The sequence below is a fragment of the Thermobia domestica genome, chromosome 7, assembly GCF_964235325.1.
Source record: "Thermobia domestica chromosome 7, izTheDome1.hap1.1, whole genome shotgun sequence".
NCBI classification, from domain to species: domain Eukaryota; kingdom Metazoa; phylum Arthropoda; class Insecta; order Zygentoma; family Lepismatidae; genus Thermobia; species Thermobia domestica.
The window spans coordinates 207785278-207803893 of record NC_137460.1 but is presented as its reverse complement, the minus strand read 5'-3'; the positions used below and the strand labels follow the sequence as shown (position 1 = coordinate 207803893).

The 18616-nt window shown below is 35.7% G+C and overlaps 1 protein-coding gene across 1 annotated transcript in view; it reads left to right on the top strand.

The window, feature by feature from the left end:
* Positions 1–4571: 4571 nt before the first annotated feature.
* Reg-5 (Rhythmically expressed gene 5) overlaps positions 4572–18616 on the top strand; it is a 73565-nt gene continuing 59520 nt past the window's right edge. The window contains exon 1 of the mRNA XM_081765851.1: positions 4572–5113. Coding sequence (XP_081621977.1) covers positions 5012–5113 — 102 coding nt within the window. The 5' untranslated portion in view covers positions 4572–5011. The remainder of the gene's footprint in view (positions 5114–18616) is intronic.

Sequence of the window (18616 nt, the reverse complement as noted above, 5' to 3'; positions counted from 1 at the left end):
TAATAACAACGAAAATATAAAACAACAACAATAAAATATTAACAAAACAAAACAAAACTTAACAACAACAGTTTGACATCACTGTACCCTCAAGAGATGTTCTCCATGTAGTAAGCACCCGCCGTTGATTGGACTTAAGTTAGAACCTGGATAAAAAATGAGAGGTATGAGAATCCTATATTACATTCTCCAGGTATTTATCCTATGTTGTTATGTAAGCCCGCATATCCAATATGATGTAGCTTGCATACATGCAAGGCGTTCTTAGAGACAACCAAAAACGCTTGTAATTTTCTTACATCCTCGCCAATCCCTTCCCTCCTCGAGCCGCACATCGAATTGGTGGATCCAGGTGACTTCTTTGTAACTAGGTAAGTGAAAAGCAGATGGCAGAAAGAAACAAATATTATTTTAAAGATTTCGAGTAGGTCTACGAGGTCCATTAGCCTAGAACTGCTTCTGGTCTATGCATTCAAACTAGACTTCTGACGGCGCCACTGATAGTGACGTCAGAACATGAATCTAAAGTCCGCTTTTCGATACCTACTTTCCGCTTTCGATATACAATGCACTGCAGATGTTACAGATAGGGCTATGCAGTACTCGAATTTGAATACCAAAAAATTAATATCAACAAAATATCGAAACCGGAACGATATGTCAAAATATTGAAAATTTAGAAATTTTGATATATCGACAATGCTGAGATATCTAACATACCTAAAAGGCGAAAAATATTCAAATATCAAAATATCAAGAAATAATTAATATCAACTGAAATGTTAGGTTTTCGCACAAGACTTTGTGGAAAATATTTCAGTTTTAACTGGAAATTCAATAGGAAAACGACTGTTAGGAAGACCTAGGTGCAGATGGAAAGGCAATGTTAAGATGGATCTCACAGAAATAGGAATATAAAGTAGAAACTAGATCCAATTGGCTAAGGACGAAAGTCAGTGGTGAGCTTTTGTGAACGCAACATTGAACCCCCGGTTCCCTACGCCATAGAGTTAATTAGTTTATTTAGTTAGTTTATTTGAATAGTATATTTGAAATTTTATTTTTGCTGCTGCTTTAGGATACTGCTGTTGCTTTTCGAAATGTAATGCTGAAAATTCAGGTCAACCAAAGAGCTACGTTCAAAAATTATATTCTAAGCAGGTCAGTCGTTTTCTTACATTTGTCAGTTTATGAATACAAAGTGAAATATTAAAATATTATAGGAATCCCTCCCTTCTTCCTCCATTATGCCGGCGAAAATGCATTTTTAAGTATTCATAGAGTATTCATTTTGCCGTTACCAGAGGACTCCAAAACTTGAATATTTAGGTAAAGCGCCTGTATAGTTCCTTGAACCCTTTACGAAAGGTCTCATAGATTTCAAGCGAGGTCATTTCATAACGTGATGTCCCCTATTTTTGACGGTTTAAAACTCTGAAAGGAGGTGTTTTGTGACCGAAGATAGTTAGAGCTTTTTCTTTCATTTGATATAATGAATCACCTCCCGGAGTTTGGTCATTGAATTTCTAAACACACTGCATATATACGCTAGGTAAATAAAAGAACCAAAATATAGTTTTATAACAGACATTACACTGCGAATCCTTTTCTTTTTCTTTTCTTTTTCTTTTTTCTTTTTTTTTAATTATCAATGAAAGTGAAAATCATAAAGTGTCATTTTTGTTCTTCTTATCATATGTTTTTTCTGTTGTTTCCTGTATCATATTGTAGCACTTCCTTCTATGTGTGGTTTAAGTTTCACCAATCTATGCCACTTGGGAGTAACATAGTATGCGAAAATTACTTTCGTCCTTAAGTGTCAACAGTATATACATACACTAGTAGAAGTGTCCGAGCTGTGTAGGGAAGAATAAAGTTTGATTACTAAATTTCCGTAAGATTCAGTGTTGTAGAACTTAATATCTTTCCTCCTCTACAAGCAGAAAAGTTGCAATATGTGTTTCCTCATTTTTAATGAGAAGTTTGTAATCAATAATTCACATCTCCGACTAAAGCGAATCCTCACATTCAGCATTTTATGCTTATAAGATCGGAAATTGAAGCGGTATGCAAATTACTCTCTTTCCCACTTTATGAGAGAAGTATTTATATACTGGATTTTACCCATCGAATTCAAGCCTCTAACTAGAACGCCTAGACAGGTGAGGCGAGATATTTTTGGACAGCTAACGAATTGAAATTAAAACTATCAGTTTTACATTCCATGACTATACCCAGTAACAGAGACGTACGCAGGAATTTATTTTGGGAGGGGTCCAATGACAATTTAAGACTAAATTATATTAAAAATTGTAAAATTGTCCCTAAAATTACACTAAATTTACAAAAAGTCCGGATTTCGGGGGGGTCTAGACCCCCAAGACCCACCCCTGCGTACGTCTCTGCCAGTAGGCTGAAGAAAACGGTATTACTAAGAATGAATGAAATGGTGGAATGAAGTAAGTAAGAGGAAATGGGAGAATCCCGACAAAAATTCACACATACGGTGTTTGTATACCACAAAGTTAACTTGACAAGAGCTGTGATCGAATCAGAGACCCCACATACCAAAGTGGAACGCTCTAACACTGAACAACCGCGGCTCCAGAGCTAGCTCGAGTTCACCTTACATTCATAGTTTCCTAGTGCATAAATGGCCACGTTCCTACTGACTAAACTATTGGAAAACGTAGTATAGGTCGATAACTACTCTGTGCTATCCAACATTGCAAAACTGTTTTTAATGCAATAAGTATGGATAATCCCAAAATTATCAACATTTTCGTTGATCAAAGCAACAGTTCGAAGTATATTGTTTGTTTTTCGTTCTTTTATTTACCTAGAATATATATATATATATATATATATATATATATATATATATATATATATATATATATATATATATATATAGTGTGTTTAGAAAATCAGTGACGAAACCCCGGGAAATGATTCCTTATATCAAATGAAAGAAAACGTTCTAATTATCTTGGGTCACAAAACACCTCTTTTGATAGTTATAAACCGCCAAACATCACGTTCTGAAATGACCTAACATGAAAAGCATGAAACCCTTCGTAAGCGGTTCAAATAATTATATAGGAACTAGTATTCGCTTTCCCTAAATATCCATGATTTACAATCCTCCAGAACCAGCGAAACGAATATTCAATTACTATTTAAAAGTGTATCCCCGTACCCCAACTTCCATTATATAAATCGATTGGCGGCACCGGCGGATCGTGAAACTAGGATAGTGTATCCTAGTTCCTGTTTCATTCCCTGTTTGAACCGCTTGCTCTCAGTTCCATAGTTTTCAAGCCAGGGCATTTTGAAACGTGATGTTTCGCATTTCCGGCGGTTTATAACTCTGAAAAAACGGCTCTTCTGATCCATGTTTCTTAGAATAATTTTTCTTTCACACGATATAAGGAATCACCTTCCGGAGTTTGGTAACTGAATTTTTAACCATAAATACATACATACATATATTCTCTAGGCATGAGCGGATCCAGGGGGAGCGATTGGGGTGATCGCCCTCCCCGCAGAAGAGGAAATTTTTTTCTGATTTTATATATAAACAAAACCCATCCCAGAGTTTGTAACTCTTAAAAGTAGCTCTAAGTGGCAGTATTACAACCCACCGCCCCCCAGAAGTCCGTCCTGGATCCCCCTGTCTCTAGGTAAACATTAGAACCAAAACATAGTTTTATAAAGAACATTACACTTCAAAATCACTTTTTTTTAGTAATGTTGAACGCATAAGTTAATTTTGGGATTATCCGTACTTGTCATTGCATTAAATATAGTTTTTGAATATTTAATAGCACCAGGGGCGAACCCACGCGGGAGGTCCACCGAGTCCGGACTTCCGTAACATTTCGTAACTCGACTTTCTTGGTAAAACTATGCTTGTTTAGCATAGAAATGATTGATGCAGCATATAAACCTGATTTTACGCTTCATCTATACTCTTTTTTCTCATAAAGCACTCTAGTTGTTTCTTTTTTATAATATAGGTGGCAGTATTTAATAATTATTTATCGTCTTTTCGGATTAAAGATTAAAACAACACCGGCTCAATACTATATAGACATAGTGTATTGTCGTATTGGACCCCCTGAAACTTTCTTAACCTCTCCGAACCAAAATATCTGGGTGCACCCTGAATAGCGCAAAATATTTGTTAATCTATGTTTTTCAATAGTTTAGTTAGTAGGAACATGGCCACTACTGAGAAGAACGACCACAAGAGAGGCCTAAGCTTTCAAGTTGGAGACCTAGCCCTCTATAGCTCCGCCACTGACTTATGAAATAAATTAAATGTCGATGCCTATAGTGGAACTCATCTCTCTTAGAAAAACGAATATTTTCGTACTATTGAGCAAGTGTGGGAGTTCATATACCTTTTACGCACAGCTTTTAGCTTGAATCCTCGCTGCCCGGAGAACTTACGTAAAATACATCCAGCGCTGTTATCGTTCATTCAGTGACAGTGATAAAGAAATCACAGTTCCCGATTCTTCATTACGATTCCTCACCTTCGTGCTGCTAGCAGCACCTTCGTGAAGGTATAACTGGAGAGGCAGCGGCGGTTGGAGTTGCAGACAGGACAGATCTTTACGGTTGAAGAGTTGGTTTGTTGTTGAGGGAGGAGAGAACACGGCGCCGCTTCCATAAACACTAGCCATTGCATCGCTTACAACTCAGAACAGAACGAAAGGAGAAAGATTCCGTCTCAACGAAGAGAGAGTGTGCGACTAGCGTGTGTGTATGTGTCTACCTGTGCGAGTGCCCTAAATATCGAAAGACAAAACCTGTTTTCTGCGTCACATCGATTTTTTTTTCTTAAGTTCTTTTCGGCGAAGGCATTCATCGAATTAGTTTACTCTTGGAAGAACAGTGCGTTTGTTTAGGTAGTGACTTGCTAACATTGTGTGACAGCAAAATTTCAGGGAAGACTTAACTCTTAATTTAATTGTTCGTTGTTTTGTTCCTATTAAAACCGAAAATGAAGTGCCTGCTGTTCAGCGTCTTACTTGTGGCCTCTCTCAGCTCAACAGTTGAGAGTTCAGCCATACCAATGTGGGAATTCCTAAACAGAGGTGAAAAGGTAAGCTATTCTAAGATCTAATCTATATTTATTAATATAATTTTTACGATCTTCAGCTTTTATGCAATCTGTATTTATGGGATATTAAAGCAACCAGTCACTTGTTCAAGTTGCAGAAAGGCATTACTGTTCGTTAACATGGGAAGAAAAATGAGAGAATTGATTGCTCGCGGATAGCATACCTTCACCTACGATGCATTTACGCAAAACTGATAGCGTTAGGACCATTTTCAACATTAGATTTAAATAAGAGTAATTTTTTAGTTGTGTCACTTTACTATTAGAGTTACGGCAAGACTGCCGTACTCATCATCATAGGTACCGTATTTTGTCAATATTGGCAGGTTACTTGACGCAACTGAGAAGCTTCCATGCTCCGCTCCATGGTCTTTAGCTAACGTCTTCGTCTTCACGTACGATTTTTCAGATTTGATATCAGCCATCAATTATAGCCTTCTTCGCCCTCTTCCTACCTTTCCTGCCACCATACACTCTAGTACGTCTCTCATGATACGATTCTTTCTTAGCCAATGTCCCAACCAGTTTATCTTCTTCTTCGCAATAGTATCGTAAAATAATGTTCTTTTCTCCTTCATCACTTCTAATACTCTCTCAGTCGTTTTCCATTTGCCTTCTCCACACTCACATTTCGAAAGTTTCCAGTCATGTTTCATCATTTTTGTCTAATGTCCATGTTCCTGACCTATACAGTGCAATACTCCATACGAAGCTTTTTCTCAATTCTTTATTCAAGGTCCCACAAAATAGACTTTTATTTCTCCTAAAGGCTTCTTTCACCATTCTACCCTTACTTTTATTTCACGTTCGGGCTTCATATCATCATTAATAATACTACCCAGGTATCGAAAACTGTTCACCTGCTCTATTCTCTACTCTCCTACTTCTATATTTGACACCGACCGTTTCGTTCTAATCACTATGACTTTTGTCTATCTAACATTTATTTTCATCCCACATTGTTTACAGCCCTTCCTCAAATTTCCAAACACATTATTGATTTTCTTTTCAGATTCCACAAAATACATCGTATCATCTGCAAACCGTATACACCTAATCATTACCGAAATGTCATCTTCAATATGTGGGCTTTTTTTTTTTTTTTTTTTCGCTATCTCTTCTAGATGAATATTAAATAATGTTGGCGAGGGGCAGCATCCCTGTCGAACTCTGCTTCCAATTACACTCTCCTCTTGTCATTTCTTTCCCTGTTCTTAATACTTACTTGGTAGTTCATATATATGTTTCTTAGAAGTCTCTCATCTTTCCATTTTAACCCAACCTTCTTTAGAACTCCCAACAACAATTCTGAATTCACGCGATCAAAAGCCTTTTCTAAATCAATAAATACAACAAACACATCTTTTCCTTTTTCTATAAATCTTAAACTGATTGCCCTTAATAATCCAATTACCTCTCCTGAATTCAAAGTGTTCCTCCTCAGCTTCTTCATTTGTTCTTCCATACAGCTTTCTGTTCAAGATTCAAAGCTAAAATTTTTGCTGCATACAATATGAGACTAATATTTCTATAATCCTCATATCTCTCCGAAACAACGAATATTAACATTTAAATATCTCAAATAAGGTTAATATCTGATACGGTAATTCCAGAGACTACTATAGATACACTGTATGTAATGTTTTCATATTTTAAAATTCAACAAATGGGGTCATGTTATATCACTGGGTAATAAAATAATCTGCTATAATTCCAATAATGGGAAGTGGGTGTCTCCGCTTTAATTTTTTGCAATTTAACAGCACTTAGTGTTATTAAGGCACTTAGCACTTAGTCGGGGCCTCCCAGGCCCAGTAGCTTCATATATTTTTTCGTATTTCTCAATAACCATAAATATTTCGATGCCATAAAATTCTGAATTCTTCTATCTTTAGTCGAAGTTAAAGTTATGAACATATCGAGTTGGTAAGGCTAATAGAGTTGGTAAGGCCCCAGTTGCAGTCTACGTTACAAAAATAGCTTGCCCGGATAAGGGTTAAAGAGGAAACTACCCCAATAGTGAAATGTTTTGTGGCTCGATTTGAAGACTTACAGTATACAAGGAATATTTTTCAAATGTCCAGAAGGTCAGTGGAATATAATTATGACCTTGCGAATTGGAAACTCGGCTCAAGAATGGGAGTCTCTACAATCCAATTGGAGATTGATTATTTACGTTTCGAAAGTAGACGCGTGCTAAAATTGCAAAAATCGGAACGTGTAGTTGTCTTAGATATCATATTACACTTGTAGGTGGACGTATTTTTAATCATTTCAATGCATATTCTATCAATGTAGGTTGATTTGTAGCATCAGCTATTGTAATAATTTTCAGCTGCGAAAACGTTGCACAGTTATTTTCATGCTTTCTACTGAAATTTTAAACATTTCCAGCATAATTAGACTTTGGAAAAGGTGATTCAAGTTTTGTCCAGATACATTTTATTCAATTAAATTACGAGATGGACTAGTGTTTATTTTAACCTCGTATGATAGATGCTGAAACACTTTTAATTTTCTGCGTTATATTAGATCCCACTGCTTGCTTAAGTAAAATTACTAGAAATATGTGTCAAATATACTGCCATTAAGTTATAGTTAAATTACAAATAAGTATAACAAGGCATAAAGTTACAACAAACAATGATGTATCGTTAGTTTAGTATTCGTTATTACAACTACAATGTGCATAAAGAATACATGTGTCCCCGTTACTTAAACAACAAAAAATACAATTAGCTAGTTAACAGTGCATTATTTCTTCATATACAGAACATAAATAAATAAATATTTCAGCAAAATAAAAACTGCTAATTATTATTATTGGGAATGAAAGACACTTTCTGGTGCCACAAAAGTTAATTTTCTTGGATTTTCTCGAAAAGTACACATGAGAGTTTATCCTCAGTCTTGTTCAGCTTCATGTGATCCAAGTAGTTTGTCTTATATATCTGACTGATCTGTCTTATATCTGAATAATATCTTAGTTAAACAGAAATTAATAGAATTAATATGATTATTATAGGCTACGTCTCATTAACTATACATGTTGCTAGCGTCATAATGAAGAGCTTACTTAGTGTGTATTTCAATTTTAGTTTTATCTCAATAAATGACATAGCTCTCGTGCAGCGTTATTTTATTTTTTATTTATTTATTTATTTATTTATTACATTTTCTGGAAAATTTCGTATGCTTTTACACTCAAGGATTTCATTATACAATTTTAATATACGAACATTTGATTTGAATATTATATGAACGTATTTGACAGCAGTTCGTTGTAATATTACTGCAAAACCTTGTATTCTATCTTCATAATGACAACGTAATCGCTAATGTAAATTAAACGGTGTGGAATTTCTGTGTTATCATCAGTTCAATCAGCTTTGTTTCCATACAGTGAACCTTTGCGGAACTACAGTGCATTTTGTTTCCTAATGGACCAGTATTGAACCCCACAATTAAAGCGAGAAAGAAAGAATATTGTTAAGCCCATATCTCACTGAAATGATGAACAAATTTCTTCTGACCAAACTTACTTAATTTCGAAATTGTTTTATAGTGACGTATTAATTAAATATTTAGAAGAGTATTGGAATTGTTTGTACTATAGTTCAAGTGCTGAGGTAATAATTTAATATCAAAAGTTACCTCGTAAGCTAGAAGTTTGTGTATAAAGTTATTCATCTAGAATTAAAACTTCCGAAAAAAAAATGAATTCGAATTTATGTAATTCATCAAGTTCTGATTTGAACTGACTTCTTCATTTATAAGCGTCCTTCATTTTATTGTTCTAAAATAAATGAATCGAAAGGACAGCGTATACGATGCGATCAACAGAACTTTTTTTCGATCCTGTCCAAATTTGAGACGGAGGTAATTCTTAAGCTGCTTGATACACTACGTAAAATATTGCTCTGTTTAGAACCACTTCGTTCGCGAGTTACTGGCCAGTAAAGTTCGGTGTGGATTTAGGTCTATTCAAAATTTCTAAATATAAAATCACTAATTACCAATGTTATCCAGGAGATGAGAAATTTATTGTCTCACGTTGATTCTTGTGTCGAAATTGAGACGAGAGCTCAGACGACAAGTGCCTTTTTAAATTCGAGATGGGACGAGAAACTTGTGGAGTTTCGTGCGCAACACTATAAAAAAAATAGTTCACCCAACTCTTAAATCTCAAATACTGTTTTAGCGTCGTATGATTCATTAATAAATTATGTCATTACTAAATCATTAATACATTATATGATTCATTAAAAAATATACATTGGTAAAGTGATTGTACACATATGGTGAAGAGTATTTATCAGCGTTTAAAAATGCAGAATGTTGTGATATCACACCCTTTGTGGAACTCTTGAAATGCAGAAGTATTCTCGTAGCTTCTAAATGAAATTAACACCAAACTACGGCATATATTTTGTACATATATCTACGAAACCAAATAAGAAAAGTTTTTCGAAAATCTAGACCAGACCCGAAAGAATACTTCGGGAAGTTAGAAGAGACAAGGCTTCTATAAAAAAATTTACAAGACGAGAGAGCCCCATGGTTGCTGTTTAGAACGAGAATTCTGCGGAAATGCGTGGAGTAAACTTGTTAAACGTTGAGTCAGTACGTTACTCCTATCTTTCCAATGTATTTTGGTATGGAACGACAGTATTTCGGAACAATCCAGCAAAACTAAGAGATGTAGTTCGAAACTTGGCCCCAAAACAAATTTGAATCGTAATCAGAGAATAATTCGTGCAGGTTTCTTTTATATCTTGTTTCTGTGAGACAATTTCATTATTGAGAGCATGTTTCTGAAGTGTAAAATTAAATGCTCTCAACAACGAATGACACAAAATAACTTTAAGAAATTCAAAAATTATCTCTAGCCTGTAGCTCACCTTAAGTAAATTTAGTATGCACTTGTAATAAAGATTTAATAAAAGCAATGAAGCACGAATATTTTCTGCAATCGGGAAACAAATTATTATTTGTTTCAAGTTGAACCTCAATTCCTGAAACTATTTGTTTCAAGTTGAGCCTCAATTTCTGAAACTATTATTTGTTTCAAATTGAACCTCAATTCTTGAAACTAGTATTTGTTGCAGGTTGAACCTCCATTCTTGAAATATTTTTTTTCAACTTGTACCTCAATTCCTCAAACTTGAGTTTCGATCTAAATCTTATCAGAAGCGACTTAATAATTTGTGATTGAATTGGAAGTCTCGGATCTGGATCAAATCATATAACTTGTGTTATCTCTTCGTAAGGCAAACGTAGATATTCCTTAGTTGATTAATTTGATTCTCATTTACCAAAACTTAATGTGTGCTTGGAATCTTCTATTAGTTACTCATTACTATCTGAAAATCCAAAATTTTCGCCCACTAAGATTATTTCTTAATAAAATAACGGTAGGGCATAGATTTTCAAGTAGATCTATTTTTAACAGAAAATCCCGTTGTTTTTCTAAAAAAAATAAATAAAAATAAAAATTAAAAAAAGGAAGGCGTAAGTGGGTTGACCTTGTCATGAAAGTCAGAACGAGAGAGAGGAGCTCACATATGTTGCTTCTGGTGACGTCTAAATAAAAACATTCTCCTCGACTTGACCGACGTGTTCTCCAAGATTCCAGTGGGCGTTAAATTATGACTAAATGTTTGTCTATGTATAGAAGCCAATCAAACATTGGATACTGTAAAAGGTATACTCATCTATTCCTGGCAGTTGCTTCAGCGTCATCAAATGCTGTTTCATCCTCATTCCACGAATTTAGAAAAATGTTTTCTCCTTCATCATCGCCTTCTCCAAAATAAGAGAGAAAGAAGGGGAAACAAAGTGCTTGAAACGTCAAGCTGAATAGCCAATGAATCAAACTGAACAATGTTGCCAGTTCATTCGATGAGTTTCATTTTCAGTAAGTTGAGCTCTGAAAATGAAGTATGCTTATAGTTTAAGTTCAACATATTTTCTTAGTTTATACCAAACCCTTTGTACTTAGTAACCCTATGTATTGTGTAATAGAGTCAATTGCCTTTATCGTGTGTACATGTACCAATCAGAACGATTTTCAGATCGCATATTTTAATTCAATCATTCGTATTTCAGTGATTAATTCCTTTAACTGTCTGTTGAAAAATTGAGCTGTAATATACTCCAACAAAAATTCCAACCATCTTATTATTATTAGAAACCGTTAACCTTGCCTATGCATTTGATCTATTTCTATTCCGACAGATAGTTTTATATTGTAACTTGCAGTCTACTAAAACTTAGATAAGTGGATCCGTTACAAGCATAGGTCATTTCCACAATGTAGCAATGAGCTTCTTAAAACTTGGTAAATCTTCCACTGCACGTCCAGTTGCCAAATAGATCAATCGTGTTGGCAACATTGCATTAGGAACTAACTGCCAATATTGTTGACACAGGAAATAGGTTATGTTTTTTGGCACAAGGAAGGAAATACAGAAGGCGTTGTCATCAGCGCAGAAGGGAAAGTCACTCAGCCCACATACTGTATGCTAATAAATCTTACCATCAACACTCACTGAAACTACATGCACGTACTAAACACACATGGGTCTATATATGTGAAGAGGCTATGAGAAATTGTAGCCTGTGATGCGTGTCTCAAATGCAAATGTGAACTGCAAGTCAAGACATGAAACCCAATACCCTGTGCTCTTCATGCGAAAAGTGAAATTTACGCCAGGAATTATGGAAAGTAATCAGGTACTTTCAAGAAGTAAGGATTCGCGTCAACACTCCGGGTGACGTACGAATATGTAATCAAATTATTACAGCTAGTTATGTCAGAAATTGTGTATGGTATTTTGAAGTCACAACACTAAATAAGTAAACCCTTGTAAATGACTTTGTAACAGTAAACGATACTACACAGTACGACATTTTACAGTGAATCACCGACAAATACGTACGATGACAGAATATCTTTTTTACTTTATCTTTTGATATTAAAATAATAGTAAAGATCAAGCATTGTGTTTTTATTGTTTAAATGTAGGCTTATTACTTTCTTATACATCGTTGAAATGTAAACAGTGACGTCGTTGCAACAGGCTGGGGTTGCCTACAAGTCAAGACGAGACAATCTTCGTGGCGGGATAGAGCTCTCCAATAGAAAGAGATACATTTTAGAGACGAGACATTCCTTTCGCAACACATTTTTAAGACAAGGCAGCCTTAAATTTTGTCTCGTATGCGTCCCTAACAACAGCCAGTAAACCGTTGTAACTTTACAAAAATCTTACAGATTATGGCGTAAATACATATTTATTCTTACACGAAATGCTTCAAAAGGTTGAAAATAAGCCGTAGGGAGCGGTTAAGTGAACCCTTGAGCCGCATTTAATCTGTGGTATTACGAGGAGTAAATCACGTTTCCATCTAAATCGAACTTCGGTCATCCGTTTAGTACAAGGCGCAAAATATCCGGTCGCCAAGTCGCCATTAGCGACTAGAAATTTAGAGCTGGCGACCAGTGTTTAGTAGGAATAGTTTCTGTCTAAACTTACAGGGCTGCACAGTTTCTGTTTTGCACAAAAATAATTGTCACTGAGTGAGAGGAAACATGAAATGTGAAGTCTTCACAACGGACATGGAAAGTGAAATCTTCACAACGTTGTAATTCGCCCCTCCTTTCCTCACCTTCAGTCGAAAACTTCATTACGAGGTTTCCAAATTTGCTTATAATTGTGACATTTTGTGTAGTTTTTCCCTGTGAATACTGCTTTATGTGAGAGAGGCTTCAGCAGCCTCAACAGAGTTAAGACTGCTTATGGGAATTCATTGAAGACTGACACACTGGATGATTTCCTGATAATTTCCATCAGTGGCCCTTCTTTTAAGGACTTTGATCCGAAAACTGCAATCGACAAATGGTACTTCAGTACAGAGAGAGCGTTACACAAACCTAGTCGTAAGGTGCAAAATTTTTTAACATGTATATGAATTGTCCAGAATCTAATTTTCTAGTTTTGAGATTTTATGCCCTGATGTAATCTCTTTCTTTGTCAAACCAAACGCCGTGAGGAGGGAGAGAGAACCTCTTATAATTTATACGTGAGAGACATTGGCGACCATCATTTTTGGATTGGCGAATACGTTTGACTTTGAAAGTTTGCCCCTTGGTTTAGTGGATCCGGAAGAGACATTTGCAAGTACACTACGGTAATATTTATCAGCGATTCTTTGTGATTTGGCTGATGATTCTTAATGACGGTCCACAGTGTGCGAAATTCAGATCATATTAACTTTATTATATTGCACGTTATGTACTGAAAGAAAAGACATTTAATGGCGGAAGCCTTGAACTTTAGCTAGCAATTGTGGGAGGCTCTGAGAAGCTAGCAACGGATGAGTCAATAAATTTATTCACTTCCGGTGTGAATAAAAATGCAAGGTTCTATAACTTAACAGTTAAAAATAAAATAGTTGCTAGTTAAGAAAAGAATAAGTTGGTATTTGTTTCTATTTTTATCACACACACATTTCCTTACCTTTGTTATCTTCCAACCATTTAACACTAGGAATATCAAGCAATTATTTTGACTGCTTTCTAGAAATTTAATTGTGATAACTTTTCAGTTGTTTCAGAGAGAGTGCTCTTCTCCCATGACTTTTAATATTTTTCTATAAGAATTTAAAAATTTATTCTTTTGAAATTTTATTTGCTTCATATGTGACACTAGTGTTGGCTATACCTAGAAGTACCAAGCAGTAACTTAGACTGCTTCCAATATTAGCAGATCCATTTTAATATTGTCCTCTCATCTGCATCTAGGCATCCCTAATGGTCGTTTTCCGATTGGTCTTTCAGTTAAGACTGAAAGCGTTCCTACTTCCTTCCATGTCGTCTACTTGAGCCTCCTAAACTTGATGGCCCTAACAATGTTTGGTAAACCGTATAAATTATGTAGTCCCTCGTTATGAAGATTCCGCCATTCCCCATTCCCGTTCCTCTTGAGTCCGAATATTCGTCTCAGGATCTTATTCTCAAGTACTTTCAGTCCGCATTCTTTCCTCAGAATGAGCGACCATGTTTCCCAACTATGCAGCACAACGGGCATGATTATCATTTTATATATCTTAAGCTTGAAATTCCTCGACAGAATTCGAAACGACAAAAGATTTTGAACTGAATAATAATCCGAATTAGCTGTTTTCAGTCGACATTTAATTTGTTCGTGGATACAATTTTGGTCTGTTAATATTGATCCTAGATATTTGAAGTAAAATCAATTCATTGAAGGTTTTCTAGGATTCCTAGTAGAAAGGAAGTTATTATAAGTACAGAAAAGCAGAATGTTAAGTCCAGCTTACAAAATGAATTTCCTATCTGCTACCCTGTTATCACAGATTTATTTTCTTAAATTGCAGAAAGTATATTTTCTGTGTTAAATACAAATGAACTGATAATGAATAATTCCTGTGAACTATGAAGAGGTTACATCTATATATTAGCCCTAAGTTCGTTATATTATAATTTCTGGAACTAATTAAAACGTAGTTGACTCACTAAATGTTCAATACTAACACTCAAGATAAATTTAAACTTATGTATTTTCCGAATAAAGAAATAATTTTTCACAAAATTATTTCTTTATAATTGAAAATACATCCACTGTTAATGGCTTCTTTACATATTACATCAGAACTGTGTAAAAAAACATGTTTGTACATTTGGCCGCCAAACTTAAGAAGTTAAATGGTTTAGGTCTGGCCATAAAGAAAAATTATATCACACGATACAGACTGTTGTCCATATCAGCATATACATATTTAAAAATGTTACCGTTATAATACCAAAAAATTGAGTTTAAAAAAATGCTGCCTGTGTCCATACCTGAAAATGTTCGTAGAAGCGAGAGTTCTTTCCTGGGACAAAGGGATTTAGATTTCTGGGCTCTCAGCATCTTATGGGCATGTAGCCCGTCACGTTTGAGGGATGACGTCCCTCGGCGAGCACACTATCCGGGGAAAGGGAAGGAAGGAAACGGCCTGGGACCTATAAGTTAGGTACCACCCCGGCATTTGCCTGGTGTGAATGAGGAAAACCCAGGAAAACCTCATTCAAGGTGGCTGGCCTAAAGAAGCCGTTACACTTTTTCGACCAAGTGTCCCACCAGGAATCGAACCCGGGACCGCTCGCACCGAAGGCGAGAGCGTTAACGACTACGCTACGCGGGGCCACATTCCTGGTTACAAACAAATTTGTTTGTTTTAAGAGGTGTCCGTTAAGGGAGGTTCTACTATATTATTCTTTAACTTTCAAAATATTTTCCAAAGAAAATGCAGATGGGATCAGGGATAGCTATTTGCAATCAGGGCTTATTCGGGCTCGCTATTTTCAACCACTGAAGATTATCAGGGAATGTATCTCTTGAACCCAGGCGACTTGGAAACGAAAAGTGTTATACATTGGAGTCGCGTGAACCGCCTCCTCATGACTTTGTGATAATGATTTCTTTCTTTATACATTATTTAACCACTGAAATTATAAGAAACACAATAAATAATGAGCGACCTTGAGAACGAAACAGTGGCTGAGAAATGAATCGTTTGTCTGAATGAGAAAGCCATTCTTCTTCTGTTTCAAAAACTTTCATTTCTTGTACTGCATACAAACACCGTCACGCGGTTTCATTCTTTTTCTTCCCCTCTCACTTCATATTCTGTTCTGTCTTTATGATTCAAAAACCCATAAAACCGTGAAAATATATACAAAGCAAGTAATTTCTCAAAGAATTTAAAGATAATACAACTTTTTTTTTTCTTTAAATGTAGGTGTATAATTATAGCCTGCTTGTTTTATAAAATCCGAAATTTAAATGTTCCCTCCTACAATTGAAATCATTTTACTTACTCATTTCAATTAAACTAAAGTGGAAAAAGAAAATATACGCACATCCACACGCACATAAATTGCTCAACCGGAAATCTTCCAGTTTTGGGATATCTTTGGTAACTGAATATACAGATGTACAGTTCAGTAACTGCGAAACATTACCTTCACCTTAAAGCAAAAGTGGCATCAAATTTCTACTACTACTAACATAATAATAATAATAATAATAATAATAATAATAATAATAATAATAATAATAATAATAATAATAATAATAATAATAATAATAATATGGCGAGCAAAGTCATACCTTCCAAAGACATTTCAAAAATTAAATTTATAACATCTCAGCCAATATACGTAATTTATTTTAAGGAAAGCCACTTGCAAGACAATCACAAATGCATATTTGTAACCTTTTTGATTTTTTCAACTTCCTGTTTCAGAATCGCTTGTCCCCTCTCATGGCTAAGTGGCTAATGTGTATGCATTCTGTACACGTAGGTTTGGTTTTGATCCCCGAAGAAGGTGGTAAGAGTGAGATAAAAACCTGTTCAATCCTTCGGATTGAATTCTACTTTAGCAAACGGTATTATCTCGTATAACCTTGGTGATGAAAAAGGGACGTTAAGCTTGAATCAATCAATCAATCAATCAACACAGCAGTAGGCCACAGTGATGGCTTGAGTCATCTGGTTACTTGAGTCACCGTTTTTAACCAGGCCTGAGTCCTGCTTTTCAGACTGTGTATGACTGAGACAATCCCAGCTCAATACAAGTATATTACTCTCTTTTGAATGCCCTTATCTTGTGTTAATTTCGTCATCTCAATGACAATCTTTCGCGTCCATAGAATACCATCAGCAACATTATTTCTGATTACATACTGGAGCGGAGAAACACCCAGACTATATTTTCTTGGGAAATTTTATCTATGTTTCTCATTAACTTTATACCAGAATCACGACATGTTTTAGGCGACATTCATAAACTGTTCGTGAGTTTCGACAAATAAATTGCACGTTCAATCGATTTGTGAAAGTTTGGGCCGTGTTTTTAAGAAGGTTGAGAATTAAGTCTTTATATTGTCCCGGAAGCCCATCTTTTCAAAGATAACAATTTTACAATGTTATTCAACATGGAACTGAAGACGTGATTGAAGTACAGGACGGCCAACACTTTCCTTCCGTTTTTACGCTCTTTCGTTATAAAGTTGTGATTTCCTTCGAGGTAGTGAACATTGTTGCAGATATCTTCCGAGAGCAATGGTTCCTTCCTTCCTTCCAAGTGGGCAGGCGACCTTCTCGAGGAAGGCTACTTCTCCAACCATCCTCTCACAAAGCGGTCGAGGACTCTGCTCAACCTGCAGGTGATGTGAAACCAAAAGGGCAACTGACGAAGGTAAAGAATACGTTGAAATTACACGGAGAATATTTCATCATGAGTGTTGCTATCATCATCATAAATGGTGGGTTTCGATAGCCCAATCAAATATATCTAAGAGGCCATCAAAGACAACTAATAAATGAAATGATGTGTTTCTTTCCTCTCTATAAGCTTTTCTTCGCAGTGAGCGAGGAAGGAAACATGTAAGAATGCATCATCTTTTACTTTCTTAATTTCCATAGGTCCGAATAGTTACTGTGCATAGTTTTAGTGAAGGTAGTCCTGGATTTTATTATTGGTGGGTAGAGCTGCCCAAGAAACGAGTCGAGACACTTTTGTGACAAGACGGAGCACTTCTGATAGAAATAGATATAACTAACTAATTAACTCTATGGCCTATAGAACCCTGAGGTTCAATGCCGCGTTTACAAGAGCTCTCCACTGACTTCTATCCTTACCCAATTGGATCCAGTTTCTATTTTGTATTGCTATTTCTGCGAGATCCATCTTAATATTGTCCTCCCATCTGCGCCTAAGTCTTCCCAACGGTCGTTTTCCGATTGGTCTTGCAGTTAAGACCTTGAAAGCGTTCCTATTTCTTTCATCCTGGCTACATGGCCTGCCCATCTAAGCGTCTTAGACTTGATGACCCTAACAATGTTTATAGAAACAGATATACTTTCCGAAACAAGACATAACACTTTCGAGACGAGACAGGATCATCTGTTGTGTCGTAAGCAACCTTACTGTTGGGACAGGAACTTTCATTAAGCAGTGAACGACAATTCACGAGACGAGACACATGACAACTCTTGTCTTGTATATAAGACGAGACGAAAAATTTCGTGAGTTTTGTTAATAACATTACTTCGTCCAAATCTCAGATCTTAAACATTGTTTCAGTGTCACATCATTCACAGCATGAAAACTAGAAATTGACGAAGTTTTCGTAAGAACAGAATGAAGAGCATTTATCTATATAGCAAATCATTACACTATATACTTCAGTAATAAATATGATTTAAATGTTGTTATAACACGCCCATTGTGGGTGGGCTCGTAGTCACGTAAAAGGGTTCTGATAACTTCTAGATGAAATTAAGAAAAACAAAACACCAGGGCATACATTTTAAACATACATTTACAAAATGAGAGAAGGCAAAGTTTCTAGAATCGAGATAAGACGAGAAATATTTCATCGAGAATCAAGAGAAGACTTCCACAAAATT